This window comes from Choloepus didactylus, chromosome 13 (genome assembly GCF_015220235.1).
Source record: "Choloepus didactylus isolate mChoDid1 chromosome 13, mChoDid1.pri, whole genome shotgun sequence".
In the NCBI taxonomy this organism is placed as follows: Eukaryota; Metazoa; Chordata; class Mammalia; order Pilosa; family Megalonychidae; genus Choloepus; species Choloepus didactylus.
In genome coordinates this window covers 73,046,362-73,064,880 of record NC_051319.1, presented here as the reverse complement: position 1 = coordinate 73,064,880, position 18,519 = coordinate 73,046,362, and the positions used below count along the sequence as shown (strand labels likewise).

The window sequence follows — 18,519 nt, the reverse complement described above, 5'->3', positions numbered from 1 at the left end:
CTTGAGGGCACTATATATATTTTATTAAATTCAGTTTTATTGAAATACATTCTCACACCATACAGTCATCCATGGTATACAATCCACTGTCCACAGTATGATAACATAGTTATGCGTTCATCACCACAGTCTATCTCTGAACATTTTCCTTACATCAGAAAGAACCAGAACAAGAATAAAAAATAAAAGTGAAAAAAGAACACCCACATCATCCTCCCATCCCACCCCATTTGTCCTTTAGTTTTTATCCCCATTTTTCTACTCATCCATACACTAGATAAAGGGGGTGTGATCCACAAGGTCTTCACAATCACACTGTCCCCCCATGTAATCTACATTATTATATAATTGTCTTCAGGAGTCCAGACTGCTGGGTTGGAGTTTGGTAGTTTCAAGTATTTACTTCTAGCTATTCCAATACATTAAGAGGAGGGACAAGATGGCGGCATAGAGAGGAGTGGAAGCTAAGTAGTCCCCCTGGAACAATTACAAAAAACCAGAAACAACTAGTAAATAATCCAGAATAACTAGGGGGACAAACGAGACCATCCACTCATCATACACCAACCTGAATTGGGAGGAATGCCCAAGAACACAGCATAAAATCTGTAAGTAAAACCTGTGGATCCAAGTCGCGAGACCCCCTCCCCCATAGCCCAATACATTAAAACCTAAGAGGTGTTATCTATATAGTGCATAAGAATGTCCACCAGAATGACCTCTCGACTCCATTTGAAATCTCTCAGCCACCGAAACTATTTCGTCTCATTTTGCATCCCCCTTTTGTTCAAGAAGATACTCTGAGTCCCACGATGCCAGATCCACATTCATGAGGGCACTATATTGAGTGAAATAAGACGGACACATAAAGACAAATATTGCAGGGTCTCACTGATACGAACTAATTATAATATGTAAACCCATAGACATGAAAAATAAGTTACCAGGATATAGAATGAGGCTAAAAAATGGGGAGCAGTTGCTTATTATGAGCAGAATGTTTAGCTAGGGTGAACCTCAACATTTGGAAATGGACAGACGTGATGGTAGCATGTTGTGAGAATAAATAACAGTGCTGAAAGGTGTGTAAAGGTGGTGGAAAGGGTAAGCTCGGAGTCACTTATGCCACTAGAAGGAAAGTTGCAAGTTAAAAGATGGCAGTGTATGAAACAGTGAATCTTGTGGTGGACAATGTCCATGATTAACTGTACAAATATTAGAAATCTCTCTCACAAACTAGAACAAATGTATGACACTGTAACTAGAAGTTAATAATAGCGAGGTATATAGGAAAAAATATATATATACCTATTGCAAACTATATACTACAATTAGTAGTATTTTAATATTCTTTTATCAACAGTAACAAATGTACTATACCAAAACTATGAATCAGTAATGGAGGGGAAGGTGGTTAAGGTTATGGGAGTATTTGAGTTTCCTTTTTTTGTCTTTATTTATTTTCTGGAGTAATGAAAATATTCTAAAAATTGAAAAAAATATTAATTGTGGTGATGGATGCACAGCTGTGTGATGGTACCATGGGCAATTGATGTACACTTTGTGTCTTTGGATAGTTGTATGGTATGTGAACAATCTCAATAAAGATTCAAAAAATTATATTAACGAAACCTGTTTACTTTGAAGCTATTCAGCACTAAGAAATGGCCATATAAAATACTTATTGAGGTCCCTTTAAATGCCTAAGACACATGGCAGATAGGTTTTTTGTAACAGTAATAGATAGTCATCATTTATAATCCAGAGAGAGAAGGCAGTATTTCAGAAAAGAATTTCTGTGTTTGGTTGAGCTAAAGGATTGTATATGAAGAACATTGTTTTAGTTTCCTTGGCTGCTGAAGCAAAAACTGTGCTATGGGCTGGCTTAAACAGTGGGAATTTATTAGTTAATGGTTTTGAGTCTCAGAAAAACTCAAATCAAGGTGATGCTTTCTTCCTGAAGACTGGCATTCTGGGGCTGGCTGCTGGTGATCCTTGGACTTAGGTTCATCTCTCACATGGTAGTGCACATGGCAGCCCCTCCTGGCCTCTGCCTTATAGTCCATGTTCTGTTAGCCTTAAGCTTCTTGCTTTTGGCTTTCTCTCTCTCTCTGTGAATTTTATTCTGCTTATGAGAGATTCCTGTAATAGAATTAAGACCCATCCTGATTGAGTTGGTCACACCTTAACTGAAATAACTTCATCAAAAGGTCCTACTTAAAATAGGTTCACATTCACAGGAATGGATTAAGTTTAAGAACACAATTTTCTGGGGTACATAATTCCAAACCACGACAAACATGATAGCACTATATAGGGATGAGGAAATCATTTTTGTATTTTCATGCAAAGCAAACATTATGTATTTAGAGCTGTGTATTTACTACATTTTAAATTTAATGCATGATGAACTACATAAATACTTCGATTTTATTTTAGAAGCCATATTATGTTGCATGGCTAAATAATGTCTTAAAATGCTGAACTAAAATTATTTGAGTAAATGTATATCTTTCTCAGAAAGTATGCTTTTTAGCTGTATTATTTCCTATGTAAAATGACTATTGAGGTATTAAACCCGATTAAAGTGAATACAGTAAATGATCCTAATAAAGGAACTTTCCAGGTTTGTAAAAGATGTTGAGATGTGGTTTCTTTGAGCACTGATACAGACAGAAGGATCAGTCTGTATGAAACTATGCTTTTTCCTAGACATTGTTTTTTGGTCAGTGATAATACAATGCTAGTTTGTGAGTTCCCAGTGAAATTATATATTCATTCACATGTTTCACCCTTCATTGGTTATATGCAACGATAAAGTTGTACATCACTAAATTTACATAACTTTAGAAAGGTGAATACAGATTACAATGTGTCAGAGTTTTGTACTTTCTGAAGCCCTATACAGGTGCTAAGTGTGTAGTTGAGTCTTAATTATGAAACAAAATTTGGAACACAGGATTTGGTTAGATGGTGAGATATAAAGTAAATATACAGAAATCAGTAGCCTCAGTATATACAAATAGCTCCCATTTAGAAACTATGTAGGAAATGAAGACCTCATTTAAAAGAGCAATTAAAATGATAAAGTGCTTATGCATGATCTTAACAAAACCTCTGTGTGGAGTTGGAGATTGAATCATGTCCACAAAAGGTATGTTCAGTTCCCAACCCCTGATCCTGTGGGTGTAAACCCACTTGTAAATAGGACCTTTGAACATGTTTTTAGTTAAGGTGTGCCAATACTGAAGGAGAATGGGCCTTACTCCAATAGGGCTTGAAGTCCTTATGAGCAAAGGAAATTGGAAATAGAAGGAGAAGCCACAGGGAACAGCCAGAGGCTGGAAGTCAGTGAAACGCAGAGGAGAAAGAAGATATCACCATGTGCATTGCCAGGTGACAGAAAAGCCAGGAACTCCAGTGATAGCTGACCAGCCAGAAGATACCAATCCTGGGAGGAAGCAAGCCTTCTTGTTTCTGAAACTGTAAGCCAGTAAATTCCTGTTGTTAAGCCAACCCATTATATGGTATTTGTTTTAGCAACTAGGAAACTAAAACATATGGAGAGCTTTAATAGTCTCCTGAGGGAATACAAAAGCTTACTTGAACAAATGGAAAGACAAAATATATTCCTGGGTAATACTCAGTATCATAAAGTTGTCATTTCTTTCTAAATTGATTTATAAAATAATGCTATCCAGATAAAAATGCTAACCTTATGCTTTTGTGGGGTGGGGTAGTATCTGGAACCAGATTGTGAATTCTATAGTTCAAATGGTGTTTTTGTTTGCTAAAGCTTGTTAGCAAATGCCATATACCAGAAATGGGTTGGCTTTTTCAATGGGGACTTATTAGTTTATAAATTTATAGTTCTGAGGCCATGAAAATGTCCAAATTAAGGTATCAAGAGAAAGATGCCTTCTGTGAAGAAAGACTGCTGACGTCCAGGGTTCCTCTGTCACATGGGAAGGTACATGGCGATGCCTGCTGGTCCTTCTTTCCTGGGCCGTGGTTTCAGAATGGTTCTCTGTTTCTGTGGGTCCTTCTTGCTTCTCCCAGGGCATTTTCTTTCTAAGCTCTCCCTTTCTCCTTGAGCCCTCTTAAAGGGCTCCAGTAAAGAATTAAGACCCACCTTGAATTGGGTAGGTCACATATCCATGGAAAAAACCTAATCAAAAGGTCCCATCTACAACAGGTCTGCACCCACAAAAAATTTCATGTATGATATAAGACATCATCTTAAATCAGTAAAGATTAATAGATGGTATTGGGATGATTGGATCACCATTTGGAAAAAGATTAATATGTGTTCATATCTTACAGTGTACATCAGGATAAACTAAGTGTATTAAACATTTAAATGTGAAAAAATAAAACCGTAACGCTACAAAAGAAAACATGGCTGAGTTCATACACATCTGTCCCATAGAGCAGAAGGGTCAAGTTCAGAATCTTGCATTGCATTTATTTGTCATGTCTCTATAGGCTTTTTGAGTCTGGAAAAGTTTTTAGTCTCTCTTTGACTTTCATGACTTTGACACTTTTGAAGATTACATGGCAGTTATTTTGCAGAAGGTATCTCAATATGAATTTGTCTGATATTTCTTTATAATAGGATTCAAGTTATGCATCTTGGGATGTAATATCACAGAAATGACACCATGTTCTTATCATTGAATCCTATCATGTGGCATATGATTGTGATTTGTCCCATTAGTGTTTATATTCTATTCAAGTGATACTGATGATCACTTGATTAAGGTGTTGTTTACCAAGCATCTCCACTGTAAAGAAACTTTTCCTCTGTCATTAGTAATGTTTTTTGGGGGGAGGAGCGCAGGGGAGGGATTCTGAAACTACGTAAATATGCTGTTCCTCAACAAACTTTCAATTTATTTGTTTATATCAGTAGACAGTTATGGTCTTCTATTTTCTTCAGTGGATTATGGGGTTAATACAATTATTTGTTCTTATGGTAAAGTTATCCCCGATCTAGCCAGTGGGTGCTCCTTCAGGCTGGTTTCTGAATCCTTTTTTTTTTTTTTCATAGAAAAAGTGTGAATTATTTAATAAAAATCAATGACAAAGTATAAGAAAATGCAGGCAGATCCCAATTCACAAAATATACAAAATTTTAGACATAAATATGAAAAATTGAATTTTAACAATTTAGAAGAAAACATAAGAAAATATATGAATCAAAAGTAGATGAACTAAATTTAGAGGAAATCTTGATTAGTTTTGCTAATTAAAATTAAAACCTTGTGTTCATAAAAAGACTATGAGTGAAAAAACAAAACATATCCTTAAAAAACTTATGTGTAAAATGTAACTAACAGAGAATTAGTTTTCATTCACTGAACTGAATATTTTAACACAGTGGAAAAATAAATTAGCACTACATATAAAATGTACAGATATTAAAAACAATGCTGAATAAAAAGAGAAAGTTTTAGAAGATTGAATGTAATCTGATTCCATATTTATAAAGCTTAACACAAGCAGAGCTTAACAATATGGTAGGATTGGTGTGAGGTAGAGAAATTGGGGAGGGAAAGAACAGATGCCATAGAATTAAATATATTCTCGTTTTTAAGTTTGTTATTAGGCTTGCAATTTTTATTTTAATTTTGTGAATCATAATTCACATATATATAATATTTCGTGGGTCAAATTGTACTAATATAAATAAATTTCAGAGCTGGAATTAACCGTGTTGCCACTACCACCCCCCTCAGAAAATGTATAGGGATGGGTATTAGTATCACATAAATGTGAACGCAAATTGAGGTCTGCCACTTACTGGCTGTACAGACTGGAAAAATAGGTATATCATTATGAATGATCAAAGTAACATTTAACTCTATTGTTTTATAAGGATCAAATAATATTTATTTGCAGCACAATTGTCACTCCCTCTGAAAACTTCCCCAGATCAGTAACTATTGTTTCAGTGGTAAAGGCTTCATGTGTAGCATGGTCTTGCAGAGAGTACCTTATAGTGGCTGTACCATTTTTCTAATCAAGCCCAGCTTATCATTATTATTATAACCAGCAGTCAGATTCTTATGTGTTAAAAATTTAATTTTTCTTTCAGTTTAGTTTTCCCCTATTTAAAAAATTTCCTGCTAGCATAGAAATATGACAATTATTGTTATTAGTCATATTCTTCCTGAATAGAACATTAGTGATTTTGTTTTTCTCAGTGGTTCTCCTTCATTCCCTTCCCTCCCTCTTCTGGATCCTTTTGACATGTTCTATCCCATCATTCTTTGAGCTTTGAGCTTTCAACACAGCCTTACCTTATTCTTTCCCTGCCCCAGTCCAGGGACCGGCCATTTCTTCAAGGATTCCTGGTTCCTTTTGGGGAGAATGGTATTTAGAAAACAAGATCTGGATGCTAGGTATGCTTTTTATATTGGGATGTCATTGCCCCCAGGCCCTCTCATTGGACAGAGCTAAAGAGTATTTGTGTACACACAGAAATATATGCACATTTATATCTGTGTTTATTGTATTTGTGTGTGTGTGTGTGTGTGTGTGTGTGTGTGTGTGTGTATATATATATATATATATATATATATATGATTGTCTTCTGGTTTCAGCTCATGTGTCAATTACTTGATTTCCTCAGACTGTTAAGATCTCTCTTTGGCAAGAGACTTCCTTGTGCCTTAACCTCATCATCTATAAAATGGGGATAACAATACTACTTCATAGAGTTGTTGTGAGGAATAAAGAATAAATATAAGTAAAACAGAATAGTAACTGGCTGAAAGTGCTGTATGTTATAATTATTATTATTCATTTGACATATTTGAAATATATATATTACAGTTTGTGTAAAAATAAATATTTGTGTAATTATTTCTAGTTGTCTGTCTCGTGTATCAGATTGTTAGTTTTACGAGGAAGGGAACTGTGTCTATTTTACTAATCTCTGTTCCCTAGTACTTGGTATATTCATAGTAATTGTGCCGGTTTGAAATTGTTATGGACCCAGAAGAGCCATGATCTTTTAATCCAGTCTTGTTGGGTGGAACCTTTTGATTGAGTGTTTCCATGGAGATGTGACTGGCCCAACTGTGGGAGATACCTTTGATTAGATTATTTCCATGGAGGTATGGACCTGTCCATTCAGGGTGGGTCTTGATTAGTTCATTGGAATACTTAAGAGTGCTCAAGAGCCAGCACAGATGCTTTTGCCTGGAGATACCCGGAGATGCAGGCAGAAGGACCTTTGGAGATGCTGAGCTAAGAGATGAAGCACAGAGTTTGCCCCAGAGACTCTAAAAGAGGACCCCCAGATGCTTAGAGAGAAATGCCCTGGATGCATAGGAGCTGAGAGGAGAAACTTAAGAGAGACAGAAGCCCAGAGACATTTTGGAGAAAGCCATTTTGAAACACAACCCAGGAGCAAAGGATCAGCAGATGCCAACCATATGCCTTCCCAGCTGACAGAGGTGTTCTAGACGCCACATCCTTTCTTCATTGAGGCTTTCTTCACGTTAATGCCTTCTTTGAACACTTCTGTGGCTTAGAACTGTAAATTTGTAATCTAATAAATCCCCTTTATAAAAACCCATCCATTTCCGGTATTTTGCATAATGGCAGCTTTATCAAACTGAAATAGTACCTGGATACTTGTTGACTGATAAAAATAGTGATTTGCAATAGTGGATAAGTGAAGCAGACTGGATTTTGAGTAGAAGTAGATTACAGACTGACTAGCTTTTGTAACCTTAGCATTGTTACTTAACTTCTTTGGGCTTCGGGTTTCTTATCAGTGCAATGGGGTTAATATCTCCCATGTTAAGTGTCAGAAAAAGAAGGCTGTGCAATCTAGAGTCTATATTGAAAAAGCATTTATTTCTTTTTCTTTATTCTTCTTGCTCTCCCTCTGGGGAGCAGGTTCCTAGAGCTTTCATTGCTCTTGACTACCACATAACAATCAATCAATACCACGTAAAGGCCTAGCATTTTATTGGTGATCAATAAGTAGTAAAATTATTAAGATATGGCCAAGAATACCGTCCTCAAACTATTTTTAGTGAATGCTGAAATGAAATAATATAAATTGAGTCAGTACCTGGCTCCTTAGGAGGCATTCAGTCATTTTAGTCCCCTACTTTAATTTTTTTTTCTAATAATATTAAGTGCAATTCGATAAGCATATTCTAGTTCTGCACATTGCAAGGGTACTATATAGATTGGAGGGAGGGAGAGAGGTAGAGGGAAAGTGTTGTGTGTGTGTTAGTTGCTAAAGTGTCACAAATAGCCTCCCCAATCAGGTAGGATTTTTCTCCCCATTTAGCAACAAATTAAGGTTTGGAAAGGTTAAGTGATCTTCCCAAGGACCCAGCATTTGAATTCAGGTCATTTTAGTTCTAAAGCCCTTTTCTTTTTCACTTTACCATACTCTCTCTTTTTTTTTTTTTTTTTTTTCCTGTTTTGCATCTTTTTCTTTTCTTTTTTTTTTCTTTTTTTATCTTCATTTTATTCAGATATATTCACATACCACTCAGTCATACAAAACAAATCATACATTCGATTGTTCACAGTACCATTACATAGTTGTACATTCATCACCTAAATCAATCCCTGACACCTTCATTAGCACACACACACAAATAACAAGAATAATAATTAAAGTGAAAAAGAGCAATTGAAGTAAAAAAGAACACTGGGTACCTTTGTCTGTTTGTTTGTTTCTTTCCTTCCCCTATTTTTCTTTTTTTTTTTTTTTTTTTTTTTTATCATCATTTTATTGAGATATATTCACATACCACGCAGTCATACAAAACAAATTGTACTTTCGATTGTTTACAGTACCATTACATAGTTGTACATTCATCACCTAAATCAATCCCTGACACCTTCATTAGCACACACACAAAAATAACAAGAATAATAATTAGAGTGAAAAAGAGCAATTGAAGTAAAAAAGAACACTGGGTACCTTTGTCTGTTTGTTTCCTTCCCCTACTTTTCTACACATCCATCCATAAACTAGACAAAGTGGTGTTTGGTCCTTATGGCTTTCCCAATCCCATTGTCACCCCTCATAAGCTACATTTTTATACAACTGTCTTCGAGATTCATGGGTTCTGGGTTGTAGTTTGATAGTTTCAGGTATCCACCACCAGCTACCCCAATTCTGTAGAACCTAAAAAGGGTTGTCTAAAGTGTGCATAAGAGTGCCCTCCAGAGTGACCTCTCGGCTCCTTTTGGGATCTCTCTGCCACTGAAGCTTATTTCATTTCCTTTCACATCCCCCTTTTGGTCAAGAAGATGTTCTCCGTCCCACGATGCCGGGTCTACATTCCTCCCCGGGAGTCATATTCTACGTTGCCAGGGAGATTCACTCCCCTGGGTGTCTGATCCCACGTAGGGGGGAGGGCAGTGATTTCACCTTTCAAGTTGGCTTAGCCAGAGAGAGAGGGCCACATCTGAGCAACAAAGAGGCATTCAGGAGGAGACTCTTAGGCACAAATATAGGGAAGCCTAGCCTCTCCTTTGCAGCAACCGTCTTCCCAAGGGTAAAACTTATGGTAGAGGGCTCAACCCGTCAAACCACCAGTCCCCTATGTCTGTGGTCATGTTAGCAACCATGGAGGTGGGTTAGGCGAATACCCCTGCACTCTCCACAGGCTCCTCAAAGGGACACTACATCTTTTTTTTTCCTTGTTTTTCTTTTTTTTTTTTTTTTAACTTTCCCTTCTTTTTTAAATCAACTGTATGAAAAAAAAGTTAAAAAGAAAACAAACATACAATAAAAGAACATTTCAAAGAGACCATAACAAGGGAGTAAGAAAAAGACAACTAACCTAAGATAGCTGCTTCACTTCCAACCTGTTCCTACTTTACCCCAAGAAAGTTACCTAATATAGCAACATTTCTGTGAACTTGTTCCTGCTATATCCATCAGAAATTAACAGACCATAGTCATTCCTGGGCATCCCCAGAAGGTTAAATAGCTTATTTGTTCTTCTTGGATTATTGTTCCCCCTTCCTTAATTGCTCTCTATTGCTAGTTCCCCTACATTCTACATTATAAACCATTTGTTTTACATTTTTCAAAGTTCACATTAGTGGTAGCATATGATATTTCTCTTTTTGTTCCTGGCTTATTTCACTCAGCGTTATGTCTTCAAGGTTCATCCATGTTGTCATATGTTTCACGACATCGTTCCTTCTTACTGCCGCGTAGTATTCCATCGTGTGTATATGCCACATTTTCTTTATCCACTCATCTGTTGAAGGACATTTGGGTTGTTTCCATCCCTTGGCAATTGTGAATAATGCTGCTATGAACATTGGCGTGCAGATATCTGTTCGTGTCACTGCTTTCCGATCTTCCGGGTATATACCGAGAAGTGCAATCACTGGATCGAATGGTAACTCTATATCTAGTTTTCTAAGGAACTGCCAGAATGACTTCCAGAGTGGCTGAACCATTATACAGTCCCACCAACAATGAATAAGAGTTCCAATTTCTCCACATCCCCTCCAGCATTTGTAGTTTCCTGTTTGTTTAATGGCAGCCATTCTAATCGGTATTAGATGGTATCTCATTGTGGTCTTAATTTGCATCTCTCTAATAGCCAGTGAAGCTGAACATTTTTTCATGTGTTTCTTGGCCATTTGTATTTCCTCTTCAGAGAACTGTCTTTTCATATCTTTTGCCCATTTTATAATTGGGCTGTCTGTACTATTGTCATTGAGTTGTAGGATTTCTTTATATATGCAAGATATCAGTCTTTTGTCAGATACATGGTTTCCAAAAACTTTTTCCCATTGAGTTGGCTGCCTCTTTACCTTTTTGAGAAATTCCTTTGAGGTGCAGAAACTTCTAAGCTTGAGGAGTTCCCATTTATCTATTTTTTCTTTTGTTGCTTGTGCTTTAGGTGTAAAGTCTAGGAAGTGGCCGCCTAATACAAGGTCTTGAAGATGTTTTCCTACATTATCTTCTAGGAGTTTCATGGTACTTTCTTTTATATTAAGATCGTTCGTCCATTTTGAGTTAATTTTTGTGTTGGGTGTGAGGTAGGGGTTCTCTTTCATTCTTTTGGATATGGATATCCAACTCTCCCAGCCCCATTTGTTGAAAAGACCTTTATAACTCAGTTCAGTGACTTTGGGGGCCTTATCAAAGATCAGTCGGCCATAGATCTGAGGGTCTATCTCTGAATTCTCAATTCGATTCCATTGACCTATACGTGTATCTCTGTGCCAGTACCATGCTGTTTTGACAACTGTGGCTTTATAAGAAGCTTCAAAGTCAGAGAGTGTAAGTCTTCCCACTTCATTTTTCTTTTTTAGAGTGTCTTTAGCAATTCGAGGCATCTTCCCTTTCCAAATAAATTTGATAACTAGCTTTTCCAAGTCTGCAAAGTAGGTTGTTGGAATTTTGATTGGGATTGCATTGAATCTGTAGATGAGTTTGGGTAGAATTGACATCTTAATGACATTTAGCCTTCCTATCCATCAACATGGAATATTTTTCCCTCTTTTAAGGTCCCCTTCTATTTCTTTTAGTAGAGTTACGTAGTTTTCTTTGTATAGGTCTTTTACATCTTTGGTTAAGTTTATTCCTAGGTACTTGATTTTTTTAGTTGCTATTGAAAATGGTATCTTTTTCTTGAGTGCCTCTTCAGTTTGTTCATTTCTAGCATATAGAAACATTACTGACTTATGTACATTAATCTTGTATCCCGCTACTTTGCTTAATTTGTTTATTAGCTTTAGTAGCTGTATCGTCAATTTCTCAGGGTTTTCTAGATATAAGATCATATCATCTGCAAACAATGACAGTTTTACTTCTTCTTTTCCAATTTGGATGCCTTTTATTTCTTTGTCTTGCCAGATTGCCCTGGCTAGCACTTCCAGCACAATGTTGAATAACAGTGGTGACAGCGGGCATCCTTGTCTTGTTCCTGATCTTAGAGGGAAGGCTTTCAGTCTCTCACCATTGAGTACTATGCTGGCTGTGGGTTTTTCATGTATGCTCTTTATCATATTGAGGAAGTTTCCTTCAATTCCTACCTTTGAAGTGTTTTTATCAAAAACGGATGTTGGATTTTGTCAAATGCTTTTTCAGCATCTATTGAGATGATCATTTGATTTTTCCTTTTCGAATTTTTAATGTGTTGTAATACATTGATTGATTTTCTTATGTTGAACCATCCTTGCATGCCTGGAATGAACCCCACTTGGTCATGGTGTGTGATTTTTTTAATGTGTCTTTGGATTCGATTTGCAAGTATTTTGTTGAGGATTTTTGCATCTATATTCATTAGGGAGATTGGCCGGTAGTTTTCCTTTTTTGTAGCATCTTTGCCTGGTTTTGGTATTAGATTAATGTTAGCTTCATAAAATGAGTTAGGTAGTGTTCCATTTTCTTCAACGTTTTGAAAGAGTTTGAGTAAGATTGGTGTCAGTTCTTTCTGGAAAGTTTGGTAGAATTCCCCTGTGAAGCCATCTGGCCCTGGGCATTTATTTGTGGGAAGATTTTTGATGACTGATTGGATCTCTTTGCTTGTGATGGGTTGGTTGAGGTCTTCTGTTTCTTCTCTGGTCAGTCTAGGTTGTTCATATGTTTCCAGGAAATTGTCCATTTCCTCTACATTATCCAGTTTGTTGCCATACAGTTGTTCATAGTATCCTCTTATAATTCTTTAAATTTCTTCGGAGTCTGCGGTTATGTCACCTTTTTCATTCATTATTTTGTTTATATGGGTCTTCTCTCTTTTCAATTTTGTCAGTCTAGCTAGGGGCTTGTCAATCTTGTTGATCTTCTCAAAGAACCAACTTTTGGTGATATTTATCCTCTCTATTGTTTTTTTGTTCTCTATGTCATTTATTTCTGCTTTAATCCTTGTTATTTCTTTTCTTCTACTTGGTTTAGGATTGTTTTGCTGTTCATTTTATAGCTTCTTCTGTTGATGCATTAGTTCTTTGATTTTGGCTCTTTTTTCCTTTTTAATATATGTGTTTAGTGCTATAAATTTCCCCCTCAGCACTGCTTTTGCTGCATCCCATAGGTTTTGGTATGTTGTGTTCTCATTTTTATTCATCTGTATATATTTAGCAATTTCTCTTGCTATTTCTTCTTTAACCCACTGATTGTTTAGGAGTGTGTTGTTTAACCTCCAGGTATTCTTGAATTTTCTAAGTCTCTGATGGTTATTGACTTCTAATTGTATTCCATTGTGGTCAGAGAATGTGCTTTGAATAATTTCAGTCTTTTTAAATGTATTGAGGCTTGTTTTATGTCCCAGCATATGATTTATTCTGGAAAAAGTTCCGTGGGCACTAGAAAAGTATGTGTATCCTGGTGATTTGGGATGTAATGTCCTGTATATGTCTGTTAAATCTAATTCATTTATCAGATTGTTTAGGTTTTCAATTTCCTTATTGGTCTTCTGTATGGTTGTTCTATCTATAGGAGAGAGTGCTGTGTTGAAGTCTCCCACAATTATTGTGGAAACATCAATTGCTTCCTTTAGTTTTGCCAGTGTTTCTGTCATGTATTTTGTGGCACCTTGATTGGGTGCATAGACATTTACGATTGTTATTTCTTCTTGTTGAATTGCCCCTTTTACTAGTGTGCAGTGGCCTTCTTTGTCTCTTAAAACATCCCTGCATTTAAAGTCTATTTTATCTGAGATTAATATTGCTACACCTGCTTTCTTTTGGCTGTAGATTGCATGAAATATTTTTTTCCGTCCTTTCACTTTCAATTGTTTGTGTCCCTGTGTCTAAGATGAGTCTCTTGTATGCAACATATTGATGGTTCATTTTTTTTAATCCATTCTGCGAATCTATATCTTTTAATTGGGGAGTTTAATCCATTTACATTCAACATTATAACCGTGAAGGCATATCTTGAATCAGCCATCTTATCCTTTGGTTTATGTTTGTCATATTTTTCCCCTCTCTGTATTAATATCCTTTATTGTACCCATACCGAATCTCTTTAGTACTGAACCTTTCTCCAGGTCTCTCTGTCCTTTCTTTGTTTCTCTGTCTGTAGGGCTCCCTTTAGTATCTCCAGTAGAGCAGGTCTCTTGTTAACAAATTCTCTCAGCATTTGTTTGTCTGTGAAAAATTTAAGCTCTCCCTCAAATTTGAAGGAGAGCTTTGCTGTATAAAGTATTCTTGGTTGGAAATTTTTCTCACTCAGAATTTTAAATATATTGTGCCACTGCGTACTCCCCTCCATGGTGGCTGCTGAGTAGTCACTACTTAGTCTTATGCTGTTTCCTTTGTATGTGGTGAATTGCTTTTCTCTTGCAGCTTTCAGAACTTGCTCCTTCTCTTCCGTGTTTGACAGTGTGATCAGAATATGTCTTGGAGTGGGTTTATTTGGATTTATTCTATTTGGAGTTCGCTGGGCATTTATGATTTGTGTATTTATGTTGTTTAGAAGATTTGGGAAGTTTTCCCCAACAATTTCTTTGAATACTCTTCCTAGACCTTTACCCTTTTCTTCCCCTTCTGGGACACCAATGAGTCTTATATTTGGATGTTTTATGTTATCTATCATATCCCTGAGGTCCGTTTCGATTTTTTCAATTTTTTTCCCCATTCTTTCTTTTATGCTTTCATTTTCCATTCTGTCATCTTCCAGGTGACTGATTCGTTGTTCAACTTCCTCTAGTCTTGTACTGTGGGTGTCCAAAATCTTTTTAATTTGGTCAACAGTTTCTTTAATTTCCATAAGATCATCTATTTTTTTATTTAGTCTTGCATTGTCTTCTTTATGCTCTTCTAGGGTCTTCTTGATGTCCTTTGTATCCCCTACTATGGTCTCATTGTTCATCTTTAGTTCTTTGAGTAGCTGCTCTAGGTGCTGTGTCTCTTCTGAACTTTTGATTTGGGTGCTTGGGCTTGGGTTATCCATATCATCTGGTTTTTTCATATGCTTTATAATTTTCTGTTGTTTTTGGCCTCGTGGCATTTGCTGTACTTTATAGGGTTCTTTTAGGATTTGTAGACCAATTGAAGTCCTTATCTCTAAGTTATCAGATCTACAGCTTCATGGAGTACACTTTCTCTAACTAATCAGCAGGTGGCGTCCACGAGCCACCTGTTCTCCACAAGGTTTTCCCCTGCTGTGCCTTTGTGGTGAGTGGGGGAGTGAGTCTTGTGGGGTCCAATTGGTGTACCAAGCTTGCGTGTGTAGTTGGTGTTGCCCGCCCTGTATATGGGGCATGTTTCTGGGCAGTCAGGGAGGAGGGGTGGCTCTAACAATCAAATCTCCCTGGTGATCCTGGAGTTTTAAAGCTGCTGCAATAGTCTAATCCTTCAGTTCAGTCCTGCCACAGTTTGTCTCTGCCACTGACCCACAAGTCCTTGGTATTGGCGTATGGCTCCTGAGACTTGCAAGTGGGCCCCTCTTCCAGGCAGTGCACCCCCTGGTCCTCTGTTGAGGGATAAGTGTGCTATGTCACAGGTGAGTGCTGTCCCCCCCAGGGTGGTTCTGGGCTGCTGGGCTGTGTAGGGAGGCTCCCAGTCTGCTGAAATGATGGCTGAATGGGGCTTTGTTAATTCACACTGCTCCACCTTCCCAACTCTGGGACAATCAGCTGATGTTCCAGGGAAGGCTAATGTCCACGCCCAGTTTTGTGGTGTGTGCCTGTTATTTGAAGCACTTCCGTCACACTGGGTTGTCTGGGGCAGCTCTGGGCTATTGGGCTGGCGATGGGCAGGAGTGTTTCCTGTCCACCAGGATGATGGCTGTGAGCGGACACCCCCCTTTTCTTGGGAAGTTGTGGTGTTTAGTGGATTTTCTCAGCCACTGGATTATTGCCTTTTGTCACAGAGCTCTCCTAGTTGTGCTCTTGACTTGACCTGCCCAAATTGCAGGTCTTTGAAGCTTTCTGTATTGGGCTTCTTAGAGTAATTGTTTTAGAAAAAGAAAAAAGGATTTAAAAAAAAAAAAAAAGAGCCCTCCTCAGAGATTTAATGGGTTATTGAAATGCTAAGAGACAAAGCAATTAGGGCCATTATGGAAAGGTCCACAGGGCAGAGAGATCAGCTTTTCTTCGGGATTTGCATAAGAGCCTCAGGGCCTGAGCTCTACCCTTCCCCTTTCTATGTTCACCAGAACTCCAAAAATCCTCTGCTGTTATTTTGGAGTTTTTCGTGTTGTTTTTTTCTATGCCTGTCTCCTCTCTGCTGGGCTGGCTGCTCTCAGATTCTCTGGTGTCTGGTCTCAGTCTATCCGTGGTTGGAGTTTGGATCAGTAGAATGAGTTTCCGATAAGGGCTGCCACTGCAGTTCTCCTTTCTCCTTCCCGGAGCTGACAGCGCCTCCTCCCACGGGACTGAGCCTGGCAGGGAGGGGTGCGGGTCCCCTGGCCATAAAAACTTAACATATTTCTCCTGATCTCACGTTTTCATGAATGTTGTATGAAGTATGCCCAAAGTTTGATTGCTCTGTGGTGTCCAGTCCACGCAGTTCCTGGCTTTCTATCTACTTTCCTGGAGGAGTAACTAAAACATACAGCTCACCAGTCCGCCATCTTGCCCCGCCTCCTCTACCGTACTCTTAATTTTTGGTTAGAGATGATTTTGGAATTATCAGGTACCCTGTTTTACATTGCCTTTGTGATGGTGACAACTATAAAACAGTCTTCAAAAAATTGCAATTTCAGTTGTATTGTTGCTTCTTCTGAAAACCCGTCTGATGTCTGTTATGTGGAAGATTGGAATACTGGTAATTGTGATAATACTTTCAGGAATATCAAAGACAGACCTTGGTGGATTGATTGCTTCTTTGGTAGTCAAGAGCAATGAAAGCTCTGGGAACCTATTGGGGAGGTAGAGGGAGAGCGAGAAGAATAAAGAAAAAGAAATAAATGCTTTTTCAATATAGACTCTAGATTACGCAGCCTTATTTTTCTAAGCTGAGCTTTTATTAAAATTTTAACTGTTCAGTACATTAATGTATTCTCATTTTAAAAGGCTAAACTTATATATATGTGTATATAGTAAAACAAAAAGTCTCCTTACATTTTTTTCTCCCATCCCTATATCTCTCTCCAGGAAATAGTTATATTTCATAATAATATATTATTTATGCTAATCTGTGATATGTTTATTGTTTTTAAATGAATTGATAAATAAAAATAAATACTTTTAAACTTTATCAGCTTTTAATTTCTAATATGGGAAAATATTGATAGGTATAACCCACACAAACAAAAGATCTTTGGGGTCGTCAATTTTTAAGGACATAAAGGGGCTTTGAAACAAAAGACTATGAAAACTGCTGTAGTATATAATTAACTAGTTAATGAACATTGTGTAGGCCATAGCAATATCATATCCCATGATATGATAATCTTGGTGAGAAAAGTGAAAACAGACACCATAAATATTACTATAATTTGAGACAAAGAACAGAAAAGAACTAGAGAAAATACAGTAAAATATAAATGGTCTGTATAACCTTAGTTGTATTATTTTGAGTTGTTTCATCCTCAATTTTCTGAAGGGTTTTTATACTATGATTAAATTTGTATATGGTAAAAAATGTATTAAAATATGAATGGGAATAATATTTGTATTTCAGAAACTCTGTAGTGATGCTCAAGTCAAAGTCTTTGGGAAATGCTGCCAACTGAAACCTGGAGGAGACAGTTCTTCCTCTTTGGATAGTTCTATGACTTCATCTTCTGATGTAAAAGACCAGTGTCTTAAATATCAGGTAAGATTACTGATCTCATTTATTACCCATTCATTCATAAAATTTTGAGTATCTACAATGTGCTGTGCATCATCCTAAGAATGTAACAGTGACTACTCGTTGCTCTCTGGAGCTTTTACATTTCTAACTATCGAAACAGGTAATCAAGTAAGTTTATGAAATTTGATAAATATTAGAATAGGAGAAGTACAGAGTACTGTGAGTATAGGTAACAGGGGTATTGTCTCCTTTTTCTGTTACCCAATTGAGATCTTTTAGGCTACCAAAACATTTTCTTATTTTATATATCTCTCAATGAAGTATGAAGATAAATATAAATAATAATAAATCTATGTTGCATGTAATAGAATTAAGTGTAATTGAAAGTATACACAGTCGGAAATGTCCATTTTTATTTCTGAGGTACTGGGCTCTTTCAAAATACAGAATTAAACCATTTCCTACATAGCAACTTCTTTATAATCTTGTTTTGTTTTACAGAAGGTAAGTGTTTAGTTTTAATCTAAGCAAATATCATTTCATGTGAATTTATTTGTGTCATCCAAGCTTCCATCAATCACAAGTATTTTATATTTAGCAGTACCAAAATAGAATCTTGAGGTTTTTGATTATTTGTAATGAGGTAATTGTTTTTAATGGAAGTTGATCTCTGTACCTAATCAGTGAGATAGTAGATGTAAAAGGACACTGAAATTACTAAATACACATGCCAGGAGGTCTTACATAGTTCCCCCTGCCATGATACCTTAACAAGTTTCTAATAGCACTATGCCATGTAACAACATAGTGACTTGTGTCAATTTA

The 18,519-nt window shown here is 36.9% G+C and overlaps 1 protein-coding gene across 2 annotated transcripts in view; it reads left to right on the top strand.

Moving 5' to 3' along the window:
• Window positions 1-18,519, top strand: part of FNIP1 (folliculin interacting protein 1) — a 182,033-nt gene that overhangs the window by 101,245 nt on the left and 62,269 nt on the right. For both annotated transcript variants that reach the window (XM_037802246.1, XM_037802245.1), the window contains exon 3: window positions 17,581-17,715. In XM_037802246.1, coding sequence (XP_037658174.1) covers window positions 17,581-17,715 — 135 coding nt within the window. The remainder of the gene's footprint in view (window positions 1-17,580; window positions 17,716-18,519) is intronic.